At 36.6% G+C, this 25,619-nt stretch overlaps 1 protein-coding gene across 1 annotated transcript in view; it reads left to right on the top strand.

Annotated features, from left to right (window-relative positions):
• Positions 1-7,615: 7,615 nt before the first annotated feature.
• Positions 7,616-25,619, top strand: part of CTNNA3 (catenin alpha 3) — a 1,681,070-nt gene continuing 1,663,066 nt past the window's right edge. Inside the window, exon 1 of the mRNA XM_047071866.1 lies at positions 7,616-7,714. Coding sequence (XP_046927822.1) covers positions 7,616-7,714 — 99 coding nt within the window. The remainder of the gene's footprint in view (positions 7,715-25,619) is intronic.

Below are 25,619 nucleotides of genomic sequence, written 5' to 3'. Positions count from 1 at the left end.
CTCTGCCCCTCCCCTGCTCACACTCTGTCTCTGTATCTCAAAATAATAAATACAATTGTTTCAAATTAGTTGAATTATATATATTCTGAAAAAGTATATCCCTTAATTCTAAAATGATCTGCTAATGTGATCACAGAACTTGGGAGTCACTAAGAAATAATAGACCTGTCAGAAAGCAGTAGAAGGCAAAATATCCTTATTTTCAAAAGAGGTAAAAAGGTAGCCTTTAAAATTAGACTGGACATCTAGGCACGAAACTGTAGGAAAACTGAAGAATTAAAATGCGAATAAATGGCAGTAATTAGTAGCATTCAGCATGGATTCTCCAAGAGTGAGTAATGTCAAACTAGATTTTTAAAATTGAATTATTTTTTTCATGTTTATTAATTTTTGAGAAAGGGAGAGTGTGGGGGGTGGGCAGAAGGAGAGGGAGACAGAGGATCTGGAGAGGGTTCTGCACTGTCAATAGTAAGCCTGGTGCAGGGCTTAGACTCACAAACCATGAGATCATGACCTGAGCCAAAGTCAGACACTTAACTGAGTCATCCAGTCACCCTTAAATTGAATTCTTAAATAGGAAAGTAAAGGTGTCTTTATTTTAGTAAAGCATTAAAAAAATCTTCATATATTTTGTTGACAAGATGAAAAAGTAGATTATTTCACACAGAAGTGATTAATAATTGGTTGAAAAGATCCTATCTACAGTGTTTTTTACTTGATTGTCATATGTGGAAAGAGATTTCTAGTGGTATCAAAATCATTTTCCATGCCTGGCTCTCACTTGTTCATTGATTTAACTGGAGACTATAGTCATATTCAATTAATGGAATAAATAGAAATCTGGGAGGAAGTATTAACATGTTGGATTGTCTAATAATCAATTTTTGACTGGTGAGAGCAAAAGTCCAGATTCTGCAGGATGAAATGTTAGGAGGACAAAATAAGACTCTGCATTTAGGGGCAAATAAAAATTAATTGTCCAAATATATGATGGGGAGACTTGGGTTTGCAGTAATCCTTGTGAAAAGTAATTGAACAGTTTAGCTGAAAAGTGAGTACAAAATGAGATTAATTAGATAAGTATGATGACTCTGTTATGGAATTTAATAATCTTAAAGGAGAATAAGCTGTTACCTTACAAACTGTTACAGAGTTTATTTTTAAAAATTGAATATTTGGTGTTAGAGCCTTTTCTGTAAGAACCATATTATAGATGATTAGATTTCCAAGCTATCCCATAAGAACATGTTAATTTATGTAGAAGGATTACAGCTTTACTAAGAGGAGCCTGAGCTTCAGAATTTGGAGATAGGAGATCATATGTTAAAGTAGGGAGAAGTATGTGGAAACTTTTCTCTTTAATGTTTATGAAGGAATGGCCACCCCAAGGCAAATTTTGTAAATGGGTCATTTTCCACTGACCTCCCTCTGCATCTCTCTGATCTAAAATTCCTCTGTTGTCGGGATATGACTGGAGTACAATGTGGTGTGTGTTACAGTAGTGACACATATGGGTATTAGATGGAGAGGAATGAGCTAGTTCATATTAATGTGTGCTTGAATATGTGCACTCCATGACCTCTGAGTTAGCTGCATTTAGAAATGAAATGCTTGTTAAACTAAATGAATTTAGAATTGATATAAGTTCCATTTCAAGCAGGGAATAAAATGGAATGAAGGGAATTGAGGCATGTGGATAAGACAGTGTGGGGAGAAGGGAAGGGTCCACATATGGGTGCATTTGCTCCACCTTAAGGACCCTCCCTGGAGACATCTATTACTGCTGTCAAGTTATTTGTTTTCTTCCCTTTGATTCTGAAAACTGGGAGTTTCATCTAGTCTTTTTGTCTACAAACCTTTACCTTTCCACTTTATAAAACAGTCTCTTTTGGAGAGAAGTAAAAAAGTGGCAGATTTCAATTCAACAGAAGGAAGAACTTTTTAAAAGTAATCACCAGAATCTAAGTATAGTGAATGTCTCAGAGTTTCTGTTCATCTAAGTTCAGTACATTGTTGAAATGAAGGATGTTGTAGGAGTTATTCTTGAATTCTTTGGGAAGTACTCTCTAACTTTTAAGATTTTATGGATTATAAAATGCAAATGTCTCAGATTATAATGCCCACCACCTGGTAGGATTTTTGTTTTGATTCACATTGTGGTATTGCTCTAAGAAGTTGGTAACAATTTGTCAGACTTTGACCTTGCTTTGACTTCATTTGCAAAGTTCTGCAGTTTTCTGCCTATTATTGCCCTGATCTCCAATCAATCAGGATTATTGAACAGGACAGATACAAAAGATCAAAAAGATTTTTATAAGAAACAGCATTTATTCAAAGAAGAATAATTATAGGTAGCTAAGGTTCTTCAAGGACTTGTTGGTTTATTATTCTATAATTGTGCCATGAAAAAATGAACTTCTCAACAACTTTCTTTAATTAATGTGTATTAAAGACATAATCACAGTTTTAGAAGATACTTTGGCTGAATTAGGTTTGTCTTTTATCTCTTTGCTGAAGCATTCTTTTAGCAGGATTATATATGATATGGATAATTTTTATTCTTAATTTTTTATTTTCCTTGCTCCAATTTCTGATGCTCAATGTAGCTTTGACAATCAGTTGTGAAATCTGTAATGAAAGGATATGTGAAAGTCCACTTAGATCTTATTTGAGTTCACAACACTCCTTTACTTTTTGTCCCTGATATAAAAGAACAAAGCAATGCCATTAATCTTGACTTGTTTTATATGTGGGATAGTACCTGTCACGAGAGGGGTAATAAATGAACTCTTTTGTGAGCACTCATTTGATGGAACCCTATGGTTATGGAGACTGAAGGACATATTTTATTGCCTATGTATTGGTTCTGGGCCATGCAGAAAGGTCACCATAGGAATATCCTATTTGCCAATTTAGATTTGCCTCTGTTAGAGGGAATCAGAATGATAGGTGGAATGATGGGAAAAAACCAAACCCCAAACCAAAACCAAGACAAACCAAAACAAAACATTTCAGTGCTAGAAATGCATTTGAAATAAACCATTTGACAATAGTGATGGAGCCTTTATTGAAACATGATTTCTGTATTTCAGATAAATAGCTGAGAAAAGAGATTGTGTTTCTACTTTTAGAAAGGAAATAAAACCAGTGAAAAGGAGAGAGAAACACTATAGTGAAGGCCTAAATCACATAAAGGTCTATATGTGGGTTTTAGATAAAATTCTCAACATTTATAGTACAGTTGATCCTTGAACAATGCAAGGATTCAGGGCACTGACACTCCATGTCCCTGCACAGCTGAATATCAGTGTATAACTTTTTTTTTTTTAATGAGGGTATTTAAAAAAAGAGTAATGTTTATTTATTTTTGAGACAGAGAGAGACAGAGCATGAATGGGGGAGGGTCAGAGAGAGAGGGAGACACAGAATCGGAAGCAGGCTCCAGGCTCTGAGCTGTCAGCACAAAGCCCGATGTGGGGCTCGAACTCACAGACTGTGAGATCATGACCTGAGCCATGGAAGCTCAATGGACTGAGTCACCCAGGTGCCCCGAATGAGGGTATTTAAGTTTATCTATTTTGAGAGAGAGAGAGAGAGAGAGTACAGGAAGGGCACAGAGAGAGAGGGAGAGAAATAATCCCAAGCAGGCTCTGCACTGTCAGCGTGCAGCCCAATGTGGGGCTTGAACTCATATACCATAAGATCATGACCTGAGCTGAAACCAAAAGTCAGATGTTTAACTGACTGAGCCACCCAGGCACCCTCAGCATATAACTTTGCCCCCAAATAGCCTACTGTTGATGGGAAGTCTTACCAATAACATACACAGTCAATTAACACGTTTGTATTATATGTATATATATAGTATATTCTGTTCTTACAATAAAGTAAGCCAGAGAAAAGAAGATGTTATTAAGAAAATTATAAGGAAGAGAAAATACTTTCATAGTGCTGTACTGAAAAAAATCCACATATAAGTGAACCTACATAGTTCAAACCTGTTTTTCAAGGGCCAGCTGTAGTCTTTTGTAGATGAATAGTAATGTTTTATATAGCTGCTTGAAAACATGGGTAGACTAACTCTAGGGCACTCAAAACATAAGTTGTTTTCCCACTTCAAATTGCTTATAATTTCCTGATGACTAGAAAATGTTTCAGTACTATACACAAAGTGATTAGTATGTATTAGTGTTTTTAGCAGTATGGTCAATGTTGGATAATGTAATTTGTACTTAAATGCTTTTGGAATTATTAGATTTGTCATAATTGGTTCCTTTGAGACTTCCAGCCTAATTGTCTTTGTTTTTAACATCAAACTTTGTTGAAGATATGTAAAAGAATTATAAGAATTAGAAGTATATTTGATTATAAGCAGAGTTGAAATTCATTATCTTGACTATGTACAAATTTCTATGTTAAGTCACTGGGGACAACTGTTGGTATTATTTTCAAGAATACTTTAAATATCCATTTTTATAGTAATAGAATCATGGAGTGTAATCATGTAGCATAGCATCTGAAGTGCAGTAATTCTTCTAGCTTTTATAGTATTTGCTTCTATTAAAAATTATGTTATTAATCTAAGAATTAGAGTTAATCAAGGCAAGAGTTAATGAAGATGATTTTTTAGTTACAGGATGGTTTCGTGTGTATGTGTCTCTGCATGTGTATCAGGTGTACAGTGTGGAATGGCCTTGGTGAAGCACTGATCTTCTTTTTTAAATTTAAATTTTAGTTAACATGCAGTGCAATATTGGTTTCAGGAGTAGAATTCAGTGATCACCACGTACATTATGTACCCAGTGTTTATCACAATACCCAAAACACCCACCCACATACCCACTTACATTTACCCAACGCTCATCACAGTACCCACCCACAACACCCAATGCTCATCACAAGTGCCCTCCTTAATACCTATCACCCATTTAGCCCATCTCCTACCTACCTTCTTCCATCAAGCCTCAGTTTGTTCTCTGTTGTTAAGAGCCTCTTGTGGTTTGTTTCCCTCTCTCCTCTTTTCCCCTCCTCCTTCCCATATGTTCATCTGTTTTGTTTCTTAAATTACACATGAGTGGAATCATATGGTATTTATCTTTCTCTAATTTATTTCATTTAGCATAATACATTCTCGCTCCATCCATGTTGTTGCAAATGGCAAGATTTCATTCTTTTTGACAGCTGAGTAATATTCTATTTTATATACATATGTCTATGTATATATAATGGCATATAACATATTCAAATTAACAAATTGTCCATAAAGACTATTATGCAAATCACTAAGCCCACAAATTAGTATTAAATTGTTCACAGTCAAGTATTTACTGAAGGTCCAAAGAAATAAACAGTAAGAAATGTACGTGTGTGTGTGTGTGTGTGTGTGTGTGTATACACAGTCTGAAATATATATACATACATACTACCTCTTCTTTATCCATTCATCAGTTGGTAGACATTTGGGTTCTCTCCATAGTTTGGCCATTGCTGATAAGAAGCACTGATCTTTTCACTTACATATACACATGGAGATCATGATTATCTTTGGAATAAATACAGTAACACATTTATGGATCTAGGGGAAGGATCCAGTAGAGTGGGAGAGGTTGATGAGCAAGGAGATGCTGATTTTATGGAGGTAAGCCAATGGGAGTTGTAAAGGTCTAGGAGGAGAATGGGAATAGACTATTAGGGGAAGCAGTTGGGGGGACATGGGCCCTACCCTGGGGGTTGGAGGCAAGGGTGTTGGGAAAAGAACATTCCTCTCTCCTAAAATCACTGAGATTTAAAGGAGTGTTGAAACGATTGATTCTGGATAAGAAAGACACCATGAAAATGTGTACTTGTTCCTTCCTCCCTCCCCCTTTCCTTCCCTCCCTTCCTTCCATCACTCCCTCCTTCCCATTTGCCTCTCTTTTTTTCTCCCTTCCTCCCTCTATCCTTCTTTCCTTCCTTCCTTGCATCCTTCTTTCCTTCCTTCCCTCAGTTATCTGTACTTCCATTGTCCATTCATAGAGCTCATTTGTCAATTAAAAAGAAAACAATTATCTACCTTTATATCTAAAATCATAAACTAAACTAAATGTATAGTAGTCCCCTTTTATTCATGGGGAATATGTTCCAAGACCCCCAGTGGATGCCTGAAATCCTAGATGGTACCAAACTCTGTATACTATGTTTTTTTTTTACTATATATATGTACTTGTGATGAAGTTTAGGCACAGTAAGAGATTAATAACAATAATAAAATAGAAAAATTATGACAATATAGTATAATAAAAGTTATGCGATATAGTTTATCTCTTTTCCTCAAAATATCTTATTGTGCTCAGTCTTCATCTTCTTGTGAGATGGTAAAATTAGCCTATTTGATTAGATGAAGTGAGTTAAATGACCTAGGCATTGTGACGCAGTGTTAGGCTTCTATTCATTTTCTGGTGATATGTCAGAAGGAGGATCATCTGTTTCTGGACTGGACCATGATTGACTGTGGGTAACTGAAGCCACAAAAAGTAAAACTGTAGATAAGGGGGGAGTACTATTGTACTTCCTAATTATTTTTGTTTTAGTTTCCTTGAGTGCCATAGGGAATATCTGGATATTTTCTGGGGGCAGAATCTAATATTTTCTTAGCCTGCAAATATAGGAAACTATAGAAGAAAATGGGTAAGAGCTAAGTGGGAATGTTTTTTCACTGATAGTAACACATGTTTCTGTGGACTATAATTTTTTTTTTGAGACTAAGTTACATACAGGTGATACATGTTTCTTACTGTTTATTTCTGTGGACCTTCAGTAAATACTTGACTATGAATAAGTTGATACCAATTTGTAAGCTTAATGATTTGGGTAATAGTCTTTATAGCCAATTTGTTGACTTGAATATGTTATGATACATGCCATTTATGGTCTTCTGATATATATGTGTGTTCTTATGCAAAAATCTCACTGATTTCTGAGATTAATGTCAATGCCTTAAAGATGGCTTATAATTTTTTTCTTATTTTGTCTTGCCCAAGTATCAATCTCTTCTCTTTTTATGTATAACCATGCCAATTTAAATTAGTTTATTTTCTGTACAGGAAAGTAAATTGCCCCCAACTTTCTTTTCCAATCAAACCCTCAAACAGTTCCCCAGATAGAGATGTGTCATACGTCTTCCAAAGTTCTATTTGCCTCCTCATCTGAGTCATCATTAGCAAGAACAAGCAAAATATGAGTGCTGGCTGCCTCAGTGCTATGATTTCATGGAAGTCAAAGCACTTGCATGCTGTAAAATATGTCTCACCAATTTGGCCATTCTTTTTTCCTTAAGACTCCTGGCCAAATGTAAACTCACCTTGGGTTATTATTTTAGTCATGAACATATACTAACATAGATTAATTCATTGGAAGATCTAATTCTAGACCACATGACCTCCGGGAACAGATGGGGAATATCTCATTTCTCTGTTGGTGAACCTGGCACCCTGGTCATCTGAGAGCTATGACTGATATCAGGAAGAGGTGCTGAATACAGATCTCATGTACTCTATGGTTTTCATTAGTGCTTCCCCTTTAGAAAGTATTTTTCTTTATTAATAAGTGTCTTTTTTTGCTTTTGTGCACAGGCAGCATGTCAGCTGAAACACCAATCACACTGAATATTGATCCTCAGGATCTGCAGGTCCAAACATTCACTGTAGAGAAGCTACTGGAACCTCTCATAATCCAGGTATTAAGACCATGGGAATAACAATGTGTAACTGAAGAAGACCTAAAAACATGGGAAAAGTAGATCATGAACCAAGAAAAGAGTTGATTTTCATAGAATGAGTATGTCGTCTCAAATTGTCCTTTAAAGTGCTGTTAAAATATAAAAAATTATATATTTAGTAATAATAAGAAATTTATGAAAGTTAACCCCTCCAGATTCTCTTTTAAAAGCAACAGCCAAAAAAATATGTATGTACAGCTTTCAAAGTATCTTTATATAAATACTCTTGTTTTATAGTCATGAAAACTGAGTGAGGTAGGCAGCATGTTAAAACCATCTTTATTATATTGATGAGGAAGTTGAGCCTAGAGACTTTCAATGACTTGTCCCAAGGCACATAGTGGCTCACTTGTCAAGTAGGAAATTATTTTTAAAATACCAAACTGTATGAGAAGAGCAACTATTTAAGAAATTCTGTGATAAAGTCTTTCATAAAGTCAATAATCTTTTCATAATATACATCATGATTCTCTGACTTATTATGTAAGTCCAGATTTTATTTATTGGAGTTCTTAAAGCAGAACTTGAAAAAACTTATACAATGCTATAGACTTAAATTTTTTGTCCTTAACCCAAAATTTGTGAGGGAACTTCTCTTTAGGCTTATCACACATTATACCTTCTAAGACAAATTATCTCTTTTTCTTTTTTATTCAAGTATAATTCATATACAGTATTTTATTAGTTTCAGGTATACAATATGATTCAACAATTCTATACATTTCTCAGTACTCATCATGATAAGTTTACTCCTAATTTTATTCATCTATTTTACCCATTCCCCTATGTCCCCTCTGGCAAACACCAGTTCTCTGAATTCAAGTGCCTATTTTTGTTGTTGTTGTTGTTGCTGTTGTTTTTCTTTTCTTTTCTTTCTTTCTTTCTTTTTTTTTGTTCATTTGTTTCTTAAATTTCACATATACATGAAATCATATGGTATTTTCTTTTTTTTTTCTTGACATATATCACTTAGCATTATACCCTCTAGGTCCACTCATGTTGTTGCAAAATGGCAAGATTTTATTCTTTTTTAGATGACTAATATTCCAGTGTATATATAACACATCTTTATCCATTCATCCATCGATGGACACTTGGGCTGTTTCCATAATTTGGCTATTGCAGATAATGCTGCAGTAAACATAGGAGTGCATATATATATTTTTGAATTACTGTTCTTATATTTTTTGTGTAAATACCCAGTAGTGGAATTACTATATTATATGGTGACCCTATTTTTAATTTTTTGAGGAGCCTCCAATCTGTTTTCCACAGTGGTTGCTGCAGTTTTTGTTCCCACCAACAATGCACGAGGGTCCCTTTTTCTTTATGTTCTCTCCAATACTTGTTTTATGTGTTTTTGATTTTAGCCATTCTGACAGGTGTAGGGTGATATCTCATTGCAGTTTTAATTTGCATTTTCCTGATGATGAGTGATGTTGAGGATCTTTTCAAGTGTCTGTTATCTATATGTCTTCTTTGGAAAAATGTCTCTTCAGGTCCTCTACTCATTTTATAATTGGATTATTGCTTTTTTTTTTTGGTGTGTGTTGGGTTATAGAAGTTCTTTATATATTTTGAATGTTTATTTATTTATTTCGTAGGGGGAATCGTGTGTGTCCATGAGTGGGAGAGGGGCAGAGAGAGAGGGAGAGAGAAAATCCCAAGCAGGCTCCGTGCTGTCAGTGCAGAGCCCAGCAAAAGGATCAGTCTCACGAACCGTGGGATCATCACCTGAGCTGACAGCAAGAGTTGGACACTTAACCGACTGAGCCACCCAGGCGCCGCTCTTTATGCATTTTAGATAGTAACCCTTTATTGGATATACAATTTGCAAATATCTTCTCCAGTTCACTAGGTTGCCTTTTTGTTTTGTGGACGTTTCCCTTTGCTGTGCAAAAGCCTTTTATTTTGGTATAGTCCCAACAGTTTAATTTTGCTTTTGTTTCCTTTGCCTAGGAGACATATCTAGAAAATGTTTCTACAGACAGTGTAAAAGAAATTACTACCTGTGGTGTTTTTTGTTTTTTTGTTTTGTTTTGTTTTGTTTTTAGGAATTTTAAGGTTTTAGGCTTTACATTTAGGTCTTTCATCCATTTTGAGTTTATTTTTGTGTGTGGTGTAAGAAAGTGGTTTATTTTCATTCTTTTGTATGTAGCTGTCAAGTTTTCTCAGAACCATTTGTTGAAGAGACTGTCTTTTCCCTATTGTTGACCATGAATAAGTGTGGGTTTATACTGGACTCTACTCTGTTCAATTGATCTAGGTGTCTGTTTTTGTGCCAGAACCATACTGTTTTGACTACTGCAGCTTTGTAGTGTGTCTTGAAATCTGGGATTGTGATACCTTTAGTTTTGTTCTTTTTCAAGATTTCTTGGACTTTGGGGTCTTTTGTGGTTCTATACAAATTTTAGGATTATTCTACTTCTGTGAAACATGTTGGGTTTTGATAGCCATTACATTAAGTCTGAAGATTATTTTAGGTAGTATTGGCATTTTAACAATATTGAATCATTCAGTCCATGAGCATGGAATATCTTTCCATTTGTTTGGGTCATCTTGAATTTCTTTCATCAGTGTTTTCTAATTTTTGGAGTAGAGGTCTTTCACCTCCTTGTTTAAGTTCATTCCTAAGTATTTTTTTCTTTTTTGGTGTAATTGTAAATGGGATTGTTAAATCATCCCTTTTTTAGGGCTTTGAAGCACTCAAATGTTACTTGAGTGAGAAACTGCATTGATTTTACCTCTGATACTTTATTTATTATTTGGAGAGAGAGAGAGAGGGAGAGAGACAGAGTGAGCAGGGGAGGGGCAGAGAGAGAGAGGGAGAGAGAATCCCAAGTGGGCTCCATGCTGTCAGCGTAGAGCTGGATGCGGGGCTTGATCTCACAAACTGTGACATCATGACCTGAGTCAAAAACATGAGCCTGATGCTTAAATGCCTGAGCCACTCAGGCACCCCACCTCTGATACTTTAAAAATGTTCTGCTTTTCTTCTTTGTGGGGTAGATGGTGAGGAGGGGAGTAACTCAGAATAGACTGTGCATGATTTTACTTAGCACACCCATAGAAGATATCTGCTACTGGAAACACAAAACATATGCTTTACTGATGAAAACTTAATTATGAACGTTGGCATTCTTAACAGCACTGATACCTGGTGTGAAATTGATACTTGATGACTATGTAGACTTCATTAAAATCCCTATTTTAGCCACCTACTGAATTCTCTCATGTTAAAAAGAAACAAAAAAGCTTATTTATTGTTTTTCTGGTAAAGTTCACTGAAAAAAGTAGAAAAGCAAAACAAAATAAAGCAAAACCAAAACCAAAAATATGGGAATAAAAATCACTCAATTATTTCAACCAAGAGGTAAACAATGTTTTGCTGTATTTACTTGCAATATACTAAAATTATGGATTTTTATTATTCTTAGAGTTTTATAATATTAAAGAACATATATGTTATATATAATTTATATCTCATATATATGAAGAATATATGTAAACAAGGTGGAAATAATACTGTATATGTAAGGTTTTATTTCACTTTCCTATTTAAAGTGATATTTTGATAATTTCCCCATTCTTTGTAAGCATGATTTCATAAAATTGTGGTTTAATTATATTGCTGCACCATAGTTTTCTTTAAGTTTATTTATTTATTTTGAGAGAGAGTGCTAGAGCATGAGCTGGGGAGGGGAAAGAAAAAGGGAGAGAGTGAGTTCCAAGTGGGCTTTGCACTTACCGTGCGGAGCCTGATGTGGAGCTTGAACTCATGAACTGTGAGATTGTGACCTGAGTCAAGATCAAGAGTCAGACACTCAACTGACTGAGCCACCCAGACACCCCTGCACCATAGTTTTTTAAAGCAGCCTCACTTTCTTTCACCACTCACAAAAATAAACTCAAAATGGATAAAGGACCTGAATGTGAGACCATCAAAACCATCAAAACCCTAGAGGAGAAAGCTTGGAAAAAACCTCCCTGATTCAGCCGCAGCAATTTCTTACTTGACACATCTCCAAAGACAAGGGAATTAAAAGCAAAAATGAACTACTGGGACCTCATGATGATAAAAAGCTTCTGCACTGCAAAAGAAACAATCAACAAAACTAAAAGGCAACCAATGGAATGGGAAAAGATATTTGCAAATGACATATCAAACAAAGGGCTAGTATCCAAAATCTATAAAGAACTCACCAAACTCCACACCTGAAAAGCAAATAATCCAGTGAAGAAATGGGCAGAAGACATGAATAGACACTTTTCTAAAGAAGAAATCCAGATGGCCAACAGGCACATGAAAAGATGCTCAATGTCACTCCTCATCAGGGAAATACAAATCAAAACCACACTCAGATACCAGCTCACGCCAGTCAGAGTGGCTAAAATGAACAAATCAGGAGACTATAGATGCTGGAGAGGATGTGGAGAAACGGGAACCCTCTTGCACTGTTGGTGGGGATGCAAACTGGTGCAGCCACTCTGGAAAACAGTGTGGAGTTTCCTCAAAAAATTAAAAATAGATCTACCCTATGACCCAGCAATAGCCTTGCTAGGGGTTTACCCAAGAGATACAGGAGTACTGATGCATAGGGGCACTTGTACCCCAATGTTTATAGCAGCACTTTCAACAATAGCCAAATTATGGAAGGAGCCTAAATGTCCATCAACTGATGAATGGATAAAGAAATTGTGGTTTATATACACAATGGAGTACTACGTGGCAATGAGAAAGAATGAAATATGGCCCTTTGTAGCAACGTGGATGGAACTGGAGAGTGTTATGCTAAGTGAAGTAAGTCATACAGAGAAAGACAGATACCATATGCTTTCACTCTTATGTGGATACTGAGAATCTTAACAGGAGACCATGGGGGAAGGGAAGGAAAAAAAAAGATAGGGAGGGAGCCAAATCATAAGAGACTCTTAAAAACTGAGAACAAACTGAGGGTTGATGGGGGGTGGCAGGGAGGGGAAAGTGGGTGATGGTCATTGAGGAGGGCACCTGTTGGAATGAGCACTGGGTATTGTATGGGAACCAATTTGACAATAAATTTCATAAAAAAAAATAAAGCAGCCTCCCATTTTGGGACATTCAGGTTGTTTTTGCTTTTTTACTGTTATGAATAATGTTGTGTTGAACATCTTTGTATATAAATTTTTGTCATCAGTTCAAATTGCCTCCCTAGGATTAGTTACTAAATGTAAAAGTAAGTGAGCAAGTAATGAGAATTGTTATGGTTTTTGAAAGTTATAAAATGAGTTCTCACAAGTCATGTAAGATTTTGTTCCTCTGCAATTACTAGATGTGAGTAGGGTAATGGCCTTCATTTAGTGATAAAGGCTAGTGCAGTAATGCAACCACATAACCCTTATTTGTCCTGTAAGAGTAGAACATTAGAGTTGGTCACTTAAGACTTGCTAGTCACAAAGGCTGCTGACATATTTTTATGAATAGAGAAAGTATCATTATAGAAACTACTTTTTATGTTCTAACTGAAACCAATAAATAGTTTGGTTTAGTCAAGTACATTGATAAGGCAGTCAATAGGGAATATTTTAAATAAATTCACATTGAAGAGTATGCTGTTCACAGTTTATGTGTATTTCCTGGCATGTTTAAAAACTATTATAATAATCTATAAACACTTGATGAGTCCATGTAGAAAATTAAAAGGGTAAAATGACCTGTAATAATTTTATTTGATTGGAAAGAAATTTAACTCTTTTAAAAAGTGTGGTCATGCTTATTACTTCACAGGGGTTTAAATATGGTGCTTGGATTCATACTTCTTCATGATCTACAAGTAAATGTGTCAGGGAAAGAATAATTAGTATTTATTATATGCTAGATAGTTCTCAGTTATATGTAAGTGTAGTTGCTAATTTTATGGTCCTTAAGATTGTTGTGAATGTTTTTGAACATGTTTCTTGATTTCTTAAAGGCAGTTGGTATACTAGTTCACCAATATCCCAGTTAGAAAAAAGTTTCTAGATCTTAGCAAGATTCAAATCAAATTAAAGTATTAATAATTTATAGAATATTTACTATGTTTAGAAATTATCCCATAAAGGAGAATTCTAGTGCAGCAAATGATTTGGACATACTCTTGATTTTCATTTTAATGGGATTATTCTTATCAAAAACCAGCGCATTTCTAACTCAAAGAATTATTAATATAACTGACCTTTTGTTGATGCACAGAGTTCTTGTATCTGTCACTTTGATCATGTATTACCTATCAATACAAGTAAAAATTTTCCTTAAATTGTATTTTAGGTGCATTTTTCTAGAATAGCATCATACTGAATATCTCATTGCATTTTTTTCTATTTTTTCTATTTTATTTTATTATTTTATTTATTTTTATTATTTTATATTTTTAAAATTTACATCCAAGTTAGCTTATAGTGCAATAATGATTTCAGGACTAGATTCCAGTGATTCATCCACTACATATAATACCAGTGCTCATCCCAACAAGTGTCTTCCTTAATGCCCCTTGCCCATTTAGCCCATCCACCCCCCAAAACCCCTCTGGCAACCCTGTTTGTTCTCTGTATTTAAGAGTCTCTTATGTTTTGTCCCCCTCCCTGTTTTTATATTATTTTTGCTTCCCTTCACCTTATCTTCATCTGGTTTGTATCTTAAATTCCACATATGAGTGAAGTCATATGGTATTTGTCTTTCTCTAATTTTGCTTAGCATAAACACTGTAGTTCCATCTATGTTGTTGCAAATGACAAGATTTCATTATTTTTGATTGCTGATAAATGGATGTAGATATCTATATCAATATAGATATATCTATATATAAATATCTATAGATATCTATATTTATCTATATTTATCTATAATATATATATATTTATATATATCACATCTTCTTTATCCATTCATCTGTTGATGGATATTTGGGCTCTTTCCCTACTTTGGCTATTGATAGTGCTGCTATAACCACTGGGGTGCATTGTGCCCCTTCAAAACAGCACACCTGGCATCCTTTGGATAAATACCTAGTAGTGCAATTGCTGGGTGATAGGGTAGTTCTATTTTTAATTTTTTGAGGAACCTCCGTACTGTTTTCCAGAGTGGCTGCACCAGTTTGCATTCCCACCAGCAGTGAAAAAGGGTTCTTCTTTCTCCGCATCCTTGCCAACATCTGTCGTTGCCTGAGTTGTTAATTTTAGCCATTTTAACAGGTGTGAGGTGATATCTCATTGTGGTTTTTATTTGTATTTCCCTGATGATGAGTGATGTTGAGCATTTTTTGTATGTGTCTGTTAGCCATCTAGATGTCTTCTTTGGAGAAGTGTCTATTCATGTCTTTTGCCCATTTCTTCATTGCATTATTTGTTTTTTGGGTGTTGAGTTTGATAAGTTCCTTATAGATTTTGGATACTAGCCCTTTGTCTGATATACCATTTGCAAATATCTTCTTTCATTCCATTGATTGCCTTTTAGTTTTGCTGATTATTTCTCTCGTTGTCCAGAAGCTTTTTATCTTGATGAGGTCCCAGTAGTTTGTTTTTGCCTTTATTTCCCTTGCTTCCGGAGACACGTTAAGTAAGAAGTTGCTGTGGCTAAGGTCAGAGAGGTTTTGCCTGCTTTCTCCATGAGGGTTTTGATGGCTTCCTGCCCTACATTTAGGTCTTTAATCCATTTGAATTTATTTTTGTGTATGGAGTTTATTTTTGTGTATGGTGTAACAAAGTGGTCCAGGTTCATTTTTCTGCATGTTGCTGTCCAGTTTTCCCATTTGCTGAAGAGACTGTCTTTATTCCATTTGATACTCTTTCCTGCTTTGTCAAAGATTAGATGGCCATATGTTTGTGGGTCCATTTCTGGGTTCTCTATTCTGTTCCATTGATCTAAGTGTCTGTTTTTGTGTCAGTACCATACTGTCTTGATGATTACAGCTTTGTAATACATCTTGAAGTCTGGAATTGTGATGCCTCCAACTTTCGTTTTCTTTTTCAGAATTGCTTTGGCTATTTAGGATCTTTTCTGGTTCCATACAAATTTTTGGATTGTTTGTCCTAGTTCTGTGAAGAATGTTGGTGTTATTTTGATAGGGATTGCATTGAATATGTAGATTGCCTTGGGTAGTATTGACTTTTTTTTCAACGAGTATTTAATTTGAAATACTTACTTGGTTTAAGTATGTAATATTGTCTCTGGTTATACTGGAAAACATTCCAAAAGAAGTTCATGATCTTTAAGCTCATAGTGCCACCAGATAAAGTTATCAATGTAGTAACCCCATTAAAAAATCCTCACTTTTACTCATTATTTATATTAATGTTATATTCCTTTGCTTTCAAGGTTTCACAGAAATTACTTGCCAGCTCTGTATATAACTCAAAGTCAAAATCACATTTTAATTTTTGGAGTAATTGGTCATAGATACTATTATGTCACTCTGGCTTCTATTCATTTATTCATAAATCTTTATTCTGCTCTTTTTATAGTTATCAGAGTGTTCCCCACCAAACTTGATTTATCTTTAATCTACTTTTTTTTCTCTTGGGTACAGGTAAATTACTAGGTCATTTTACAGGGATGTTCTGTCTGGGATATATTTCAATCAGTTGCTTTCATTTTTTCTGTGTTATAACTTAAACAGTTGCATCCCTCTGTAATAAATTCCTCAAATATATCAGAAATAATTTTTTTCTCAGGAATTACATTTTTATGATTGCAACTGTAGGCATCTGCACTTTATCACTTTCAAGATCCAAATTAGGCAGTGCAGTGCAGAAAGTCTATTTATGCACAATTGTGATTAAAAGAATTTACATCTGTATGTTGTATACTCTTTGAAGGAGATAAAAGTTGCTAGATCATGCTACAGTCATTACATAATGGAACTGTCTATAATCTTATTTGCCACAAAATATAATTTGCTATGTGTCAGATTCATGTTGAAAGTGAACTTAAAGAACTGACTTACTCAAAATCTTTTAAGATAAAAACATTAGCAAACTTCGTATAACGTGTTATCTTGTACAAAGTTTTTTTGGGGTAAAGGTTCAAGTATATCTTATGATGTGTATATATCCTATGTTTTCAAGAGGTAAATACAGAGTTAAATCAATAGTAATAAACATTATTTCTCTGGCTCTATTCCTAACTCTTGTAGGACCTTCTCTTGGCCTTTCCTTGGCTTCTACTTGCATAGTGTCCCCATCTATTTCTGGAAGTCCCTTGGGGATGGTTTCATATACTCAATAATATTCGTTGGGTCTAATTTAAGAATATCTGCCAACTCTTATTGGTCAGCATAAGCTAGATTTTGCTATGATAAGCCAAATCCCATATTTCTGAGGCTTAATAAAAGTTCATTTTGTGCTTATGCTACATGTCCATTGTAAGTTAGCAGGATGTCTCTACTTAGTACCAGCACCCAGAAACCCGGCTTCATATCTGTATTTACTTCCAGTATTGTAACAGGGAAAGAGAACATGATGAATCACGCAAAGTCTCCTAAAATGTCCACCCAGGTGTGATATATGTCAGTTTCACTCATATTGCTTTTGTCAAAGCAAGTAATGTGGTCATTGTGGATACTGGATGTATGATCCTATCCTGTGCTCAGGAGAATGGGAATATTGTGAAAATCTCCAGTAACTATTATCTTCCAAATTGCATTCTTCTTAGAGGTTCCTTTTTTGGTGGGCAGCTGACTTATTGACAGTTATTTGTTGGCAAGAAGCCTATGAGGCAATCTGGCATACGAGCTTTGCCTTTGGGAGAAGATGGTGAATAGGTTCTATCACCATCCTCTTTTTGGGGAATTGACTACATACTGAGAGTTAAGCAGTTAGTGTCTGGGGTTAAACAGTTTCATCATGTACAAAACTAAAGAAAGGGGTAGAGACAGGGAGGAGAGTTCTAGGGGAGCAGTTTTCAAATTCAGATCCACAAACTCCTGCTATTGAGGGACAGTGAAAATACCTATTTACTAGTGTTTTAATGTATTCTTCCAGTTTTTAAACCACATTCTAGTCTCAGAATTATACTCTAGCCTCTGTGGGGCCTGTTTCCAGTTCCCTTGAGCATTGGGCATATAGGCCAGATACTTTTCTTCCTTATGTGATCTGATTCCCTGGCTTCCTACCTCCTCATCTGAAAGTTCTGAAAAGTTCAAAAGAAGTGTCTGCAAGTTCAAAAGAAGTTCCATTAGTAGCAGCAATCCAGGGTTCCTATAATTTTCCTCGTTACCTGTGTTAGGATGGACATTTTCCTGCAAAGTCTCTCCTTTGTTTTTCTTCTCATCTCTAAAATTTGGAGTCTCTGAGGTATGAGTCACTTTTGCTTCCAAAACTGTCTGCTGTGTTTTCCCATTTCGTTTAGCTTTCTCTTGTTGATGATTCACTGTCAATGATGCCCATTGTGAGTCTGGGAATGACGTGCCAAGGTAGCCATGTCCCAATTCCTCCAAAGCTGCCAGTTCTCAAGGTGGCAGAATGGCACTGGGCTCCTACAGGAGAGGGGAGAATGCCTCCCTTCCCAAGTATGCTGTCACATGGGCCCCAGTGAAGCAATTTTTGTGACCTAAAGCCACACAAAATTCGTTATGAAAAACTCCTTTCAGCTTCTTCTCCAATCTCTCCCCTCTCCTTGTTAGTGTAAATCCCAATCCAAGTGCCTGGATGGTGAATTCTTACTCCTCCAAGTACCATGTTTTTCTTTCTTTCCTGGCTTCTATGCAGAACCCCTCTGTCACACCCTACTATCAACAGAATTTCTTTCTCCTCTCCTTCAGCCAAGAGAAAGAAAAGAAAAAAAAAAGCAATTAGGTGTTTAGATATCCAAAGGGTTCTTTTCTTACTATTCTATAGACAGATCTGATTGATTTCTATGTAACTGGGATAAGACATGCTTTGGCTTCTTAGCCTCCTAGAATGTAATTTCCTTTGATTCTTTCAGAAAAGAATTCAAGTTCCATTTGTTTGTGGTGGTTTTCTGTCATTTCAGTATGTCATTTTGAATGAGTGTGATGCTGTTTGCTTAGGTTTCCTTGGTTTTATCACCAAGCTTCTTTTTGGTAGCTTTGCTGATTATTCTATCAATAGAATTTATGTCAGAATTAATCTTGAAGATTCCAAGGAAATCTTAAAGACAGGTCTGCATGCATATAGTGTTCTTGTAGATTACTTTATATGCAAATATTGGGGTTTTGACTCTAACTTCAACAAGTTACCTTAGAAGTTCGTTAATGAATGTCTTTTAAACACTTACAGGTTCAAGGCTTAGTAAGTATAAAGATGTTATCTCTATGGTATTTCTATAGTTGAGAAAAAGAAAGCCACTCTTTATTTTTATTTTTTTCAATATATGAAGTTTATTGTCAAATTGGTTTCCATACAACACCCAGTGCTCATCCCAAAAGGTGCCCTCCTCAATACCCATCACCCACCTTCCTCTCCCTCCCACCCCCCATCAACCCTCAGTTCGTTCTCAGTTTTTAAGAGTCTCTTATGATTTGGCTCTCTTCCACTCTCACCTCTTTTTTTTTTCCTTCCCCTCCCCCATGGGTTTCTGTTAAGTTTCTCAGGATCCACATAAGAGTGAAACCATGTGGTAGCTGTCTTTCTCTGTATGGCTTATTTCACTTAGCATCACACTCTCCAGTTCCATCCATATTGCTACAAAGGGCCATATTTCATTCTTTCTCATTGCCACGTAGTACTCCATTGTGTATCTAAACCACAATTTCTTTATCCATTTATCAGTTGATGGACATTTAGGCTCTTTCCATAATTTGGCTATTGTTGAGAGTGCTGCTATAAACATTGGGGTACAAGTGCCCCTATGCATCAGTACTCCTGTATCCCTTGGGTAAATTCCTAGCAGTGCTATTGCTAGGTCATAGGGTAGATCTATTTTTAATTTTCTGAGGAACCTCCACACTGTTTTCCAGAGTAGGAAGCCACTCTTTAAATTAAAATAAGGATGGGGCACCTGGGTGGCTCAGTCAGTTAAGTGTCTGACTTTGGCTTGAGTCAGCCCCACATCAGGCTGTGGGTTTGAGCCCTGCATTGGGCTTTGTGCTGACAGCTCAGAGCTTGGAGCCTGCTTTGGATTCTGTGTCTCCCTCTCTTTCTGCACCTCCCCAACACATGCTCTGTCTCTCTCTCTAAAATAAATAAACATTAAAAAATTTTAAATTAAAATAAGGATAAGAAAAACTAATAGCTAATTGATTAAAATAGCATGAGGAATTGTGCATGGCTGAATATATAAGGATTGCTCCCACCACCAGAATTTGGTAGCTCTGAGATTAGCTGTGAGCAGATGTCAGTCTCAGCATATTTTCACCTCTACTCACTTGCTTCCTAGACCTTTTATTCTGTCAGGCTCTGATTTTCTTTCCACTCACTCTAGTGTTGCTGCCATGTTGTTCTTGTTTCTCTGACCACCCCAGTCCATTCCACTTCTGTTGTTACTTTATCTTTTAATCACAGCTCTTTTCCTCTGCACATTCAGACTGATCTCACAGGTATCCACTTCTAACTTAGTTGTGGAATAAAGTCTTTTTCTTATAAATGGGTTCCATAGGCAGCCAGGTGATATAGACTGATAAGCCCACATCCATCTGCCTTTTTAGTGGAAAATGCTAGATTGATGGGAGAAATTCTGGTTCAGCTGGTTGAAGGGATAGGAGTCCATATCTCCCCAGATGTCATCGTTTTCACTGCTTTAAGTGTGATTCTACCCTTCACAGACATTCCTGGACTGTTTCAGAACACCCAGCATCTATAGCTTGACAACTCTATGCAAACTTTTTCTGTACAGGTCCAGAGAGTGAATAGTTCAGCTTTGACAGTCATAGGGTCTCTATTGTAATTACTTTGCCATTGTAATTTGAAAGCAGCCATAGACAATACATAAACAAATGGATGTTTATAATAAAATATGGCTGTGTTCCAATAAAACTTTATTTACAAAATAGGCAAGTGACTAGATTTTGCCCTGGATGCCTAATTTGCAGGTCCCTGCTCTACACTGACAATTTTCTCATGGAGATAATCTATATTTACTGATTAAAGAAGGGTAAGAAATGGGCAGTATCCCATACACAGTTGAGAGTTCCTGTGACATAAATTATGATGGAGTGATTTGTGGCCAAGCCCTGTGAGAGATACAAGAGCCTACTTGGGAGAAGAGTGCTAACTAGGCAGTTGAGAAAATTCCTATTTGTATTGACATCCTGTTAGTCCAGTGGTTTTCAATCCTGGCTGCACATTAAAATTATCTGGGGAGCTTTAAAAAATCCTGATGTCCAGGCCACACAGGAAACCAATGAAATCAGAATCTTTGGGAGTAGGACCAAGAAGTAATTTTAAAAGCTTCCAGGTAATTACAATGTGAGAAATGCTATGCTGGCCTTTATATCAGCCAGTAGTGAACCTGATTCTGCCTCTTGGCCCAAGGCTTGCTCCAGTATAGGGCTCATTCCCTGTCTTTTTAATGGATTTCGGTGGTGCTCATCTGGGATAAATTTATAAGGAATTCCTGAGGGTAACCTCCTTATCAACTCTCTGTAATGTGCTCAGTTAGCTCTCCTAGGTCCCAGTAGGACTGTTAGCAGCGGCTCTAGGAAAACTACTGTTATTGAGAGGTCTTGGATCCATGTTCTGTAGCTCTCCCTTACTCAGCAGTCCGCTACTAGATAGCATTATGGATCGTGGACTCTAAGTTTTTTGACTACCCATGGCATCTTGCTTTTGGTGGACCCCATTTGGGGTGGAATTGCTGTGAGGAAAGAGATTCATAATGCACAAGTCTGAAGTTGTGGTGTGGTGTCCCATCACATGTACGTTTATAATCATCTGCACCAGGGCTTTTCAACTTTCAGCTATACGAAGGCGTTGTGTAAGGAACTTACAAACATCCTGCTACCCAGGCCACAGCTAAGGCCGATTAAATCAGAATCTTGAGTAGGACCCTGTTAACAGTATTTTTAAAAAGCTTCCCTTGGGGCTCTTGGGTTGCTCAGTCGGTTAAGCGTCTGACTCCTGCTCAGGTCATGATCTCACGGTTTGGGTTTGAGCCCCACGTAGGGCTCTGTGCTAAGAGATCAGAGCCTAGAGCCTGCGTTGGATTCTGTGTCTCCCTCTCTCTCTGCCCCTTCCCCCATGCGTGCTCTGTCTCTCTCTCTCTCTCTCTCAAAAATAAACATTAAAAAAAAGTGTTTTTATAAAGCCTCCCAGGTGATTGTATTATACAGCCACTGGAGTAAGACCTTGCTGCCTCCGAAGTGTTGTCCATGGACTTATAGCATCATGCTCACTTAGGAACTCCTGAAAAATGAAGTCCCTTATGCCCTACCCTGGACCCCCTGAATCAGAATCTATGGTGTAATAAGATCCCAGTTGATTTGTATCACATTCAAGTTTGAGAAGGTGGTGGTGGAGACTGTAAATTTTAACTTATAAATTGCAACATTGTGTAGGCAGAGTTGGAAACCACTACCTTACATCCTTATGCTGGGGCATCCTTATATACATCCTTATATACATCCTTATGCTGGGGCAGAGTGGTGAGGTCACCAGGAATTTCTGAACTCTGATTGTTGTTCTGTTCTGAAGGGGCTGCCCAGGGGTGATTTTCCTGTTGTGAGAGACCTGCACATTTTTTTTTTTTTTTTGGAGGAGGATCTGCCCCTCCCACACCCTGACTAAGCCTGTGGTCAGTCTATGTCAAGGGATTCTATGATACCCAGAAATGGCTTGGGACACTAGAAACCATGACCTGAGAAACGAGATTTTCAAGAGCTAGGGATTCTCTTTAGGATGTTTGGAACCAGGACACAGTTTTTTATAATCTAGAAATAATTTTTACCTTTGGAAAAGTTATTTAACCTTGATATAGCTGGAAATTTGGATATATATAGTATGTACAGTACAATGCTGTATAAACTAAGGCTTAACAAATGTGGTTTGTGATTTTTCAGATGAGTTTTTTCTTTTAACATTTTTTAAAGTTTATTTATTTATAATCTCTATACCCAATGTGGGGTTTAAACTCACGACCCTGAAATCAAAGAGTCCCATACTCCTCTGACTAAGCCAGCCAGATGCCCCTGCGTTTTTTCTTTTAGGAAACAGTTTGCATTCTCAACCCATGATAAAGCAAGATACTGTCGTTTAGACACATTTTCCAACATTCTCCACCTGTATTTTTAACATTTCTGAAATTATTTTTAACATTTCTGAAATTATAACATTTTAATTATGAAATTAAAAGCAAGCTTATAACGAATATGAGCATTTAATGTAGTTTTCCTTTTTGATGATTTTAGGGCACAGTCCCTTTTGGTAAGTACTCAATTTCTTTAGATATAGTGATCAGAAATAGGTGGTTGGATGGGAGTGTTATGTGATCCTATGGGAGTGGGAGATGGACCTTTGTACATGTAGTGGCTATTGCTGCAGAATGGCTGGTCTGGGATGCTTTCTGGACTGGTGACCAGTCCCACTGGTGACCAGACACCCAGTGGTGACTGGGTGTCTCTGTATTTCCTTTATAGTCCATAGCTGATAGAATTTGTGGCCTGTTCTTTTTCATCTTGGTTAGAGTCCATAGTTCTCTCAGGATGCTTGGCCCCTGATAGTGCTTCAGACCCTTAAATCCCAGATACATCCTCTGTCAAGTGTTTGGCATTATCTGTCTACTTCTCAGCCTATGCTGTAGAATCACCTTGTTTCTCACCATGGTGGGCTCAGGGCAGGCCCACCAGTCTTTAACACAGCCACATTTTGATGTCCTTTATGGTATCTAGGATGGTATGGGTCTTATCCATGTCTCATGGCAATCAGGACTGACTTTAGGAAAGCTAAGCTTCCCTTCCTCCTACTTATAATAACACTGTGATGCCAAGATGTCACTGTGGCAACTCCAAAGTTTGTGCAGAGCAGCTTATGAAGCTGTTTTCTTCCAGAGTTCCAAAGATAAATGGAACCAAGGCTCTCTGTTTTCAGTATTTCCCCTCAATCATGCTAATGCAGCTCCCCAGTCTGAGTGAACCTCAGACAGGGGAAATAAGGACATTTATCTTACCTGTCTTTCTTATCTGTCAGCCTCTTCTTCCACTAGTCTCTTGGGGTAGGTGAGGGGAGCTTCCCTACTTTTTTTCTTTATCTGACCAGATCTGCTTCGTAAAACTCTATGATCTAGTCTATCAGATCTAGCCTTTGCTAAAGAGGAGCCAAAATAATGTAGAAAATTATTTTCTTTTTCATTAATGCCTTCCACAACTATTTTTTTCTTAAAATCTCAAGAGAATCAGCTTTGAACTCAAACCTGATTAATGGTATTTTTGTTCATATATATATGTATATGTATATATATGTAAATATATACGTATATACACACACATATATGTGTATATATATGTTATATACATATATATGTTATATATGTATACATACATATATATGTGTATATATATAAATTTTTTAAATTTAAATTTTGGTTAGTTTATATACAGTGCAATATTGGCTTCAGTGGTAGAACTCAGTGATTCATCACTTACATACAAGATCCAATGCTCATCACAAGTGCCCTTCTTAATGCCCATCACCCATCTAACCCATTTCCCATCACCTCTCTTCATCAACCCTTAGTTTGTTCTCTGTCATTAAGAGTCTCTTATGGTTTATCTCCCTCTCTTCTCTTTCCCCCCTGCTTACCATATATTCATCTGTTTTGTTTTTTAAATTTCACCTATGAGTGATATCGTACAGTATTTTTCTTTCTCTGATTGATTTATTTTGCTTAGCCTAATAAATTCTAGCTCCATTCACATTGTTTGGCAGGATTTCATTCTTTTTGATGGCTGAGTAATATTCCATTGTATATATGTACACGTATATGTATATATTCATGTGTGTGTATGTCTATATATCTATATATCTATTTACCTCACCTCTTCTATATCCATTCATCAGTCGATGGACATTGGGCTTTCTTCATAGTTTGGCTATTGTTGATAATGCTGGTATAAAAATTGGGTGCATGTGCCCCTTTGAATCTTTACTTTTGTATCCTTTGGGTAAATACCTAGTAGTGCAAATGCTGGATCATAGGGTAGTTCTAATTTTAACTTTTTGAGGAGCCTCCATACTATTTTCCAGAGTGGCTGCACCAGTTTGCATTGCTACCAACAGTACAACAGGGTTCCCCTTTCTCTGCATCCTTGCCAACGTCTGTTGTTTCTTGTGTTGTTAATTTTAGCAATTCTGACTGGTATGAAGTGGTATCTCATCGTGGTTTTAACTTATGTGTCCCTGATGATGAGTGATGTTGAGTGTCTTTTTATGAGCCATCTGGATGTCTTCCTTGGAAAAATGTCCATTCATGTCTTCTGCCCAGTTGTTAACTGGACTATTTGTTATTTGGGTGTTGAGTTTGATAAGTTCTTTATAGATTTTGGAGATTAACCTTTTCTGAAATATGTTGTTTGCAAATATCTTCTCCCATTCTCTAGGCTGCCTTTGATTGTTTCCTTTGCTTCAGAAGCTTTTTAACTTGGTGAAATCCCAAAAGTTTATTTTTGCTTTTGCTTCCCTTGCCTCTGGCAATGTGTGTAGTAAGAATTTGCTATGTCTGAGGTCAAAGAGGTTGCTGCCTGTGTTCTCTAGGATTTTTGGTGGTTTCCTGCTGCACATCATTTAGGTCTTAAATGCATTTTTAAAAAATGTCTATTTACTTTTTTTTGAGAGAAAGAGAGAGAGAAAGAGAAAGAGAGAGAGAGAGAGAGAGAGAGAGAGAGAGAGAGAGAGAGGCATGAGCAGGGGAGGGGCAGAGATGGAGACACAGAATCCGAAGCAGGCTCCAGGCTCTGGA

Source organism: Lynx rufus, unplaced genomic scaffold (genome assembly GCF_022079265.1).
Source record: "Lynx rufus isolate CCGP_SWC_20201006 ecotype Redwood Valley unplaced genomic scaffold, mLynRuf1.p SCAF_11, whole genome shotgun sequence".
NCBI lineage: Eukaryota > Metazoa > Chordata > Mammalia > Carnivora > Felidae > Lynx > Lynx rufus.
This window is presented reverse-complemented; position numbering and strand designations above follow the sequence as displayed.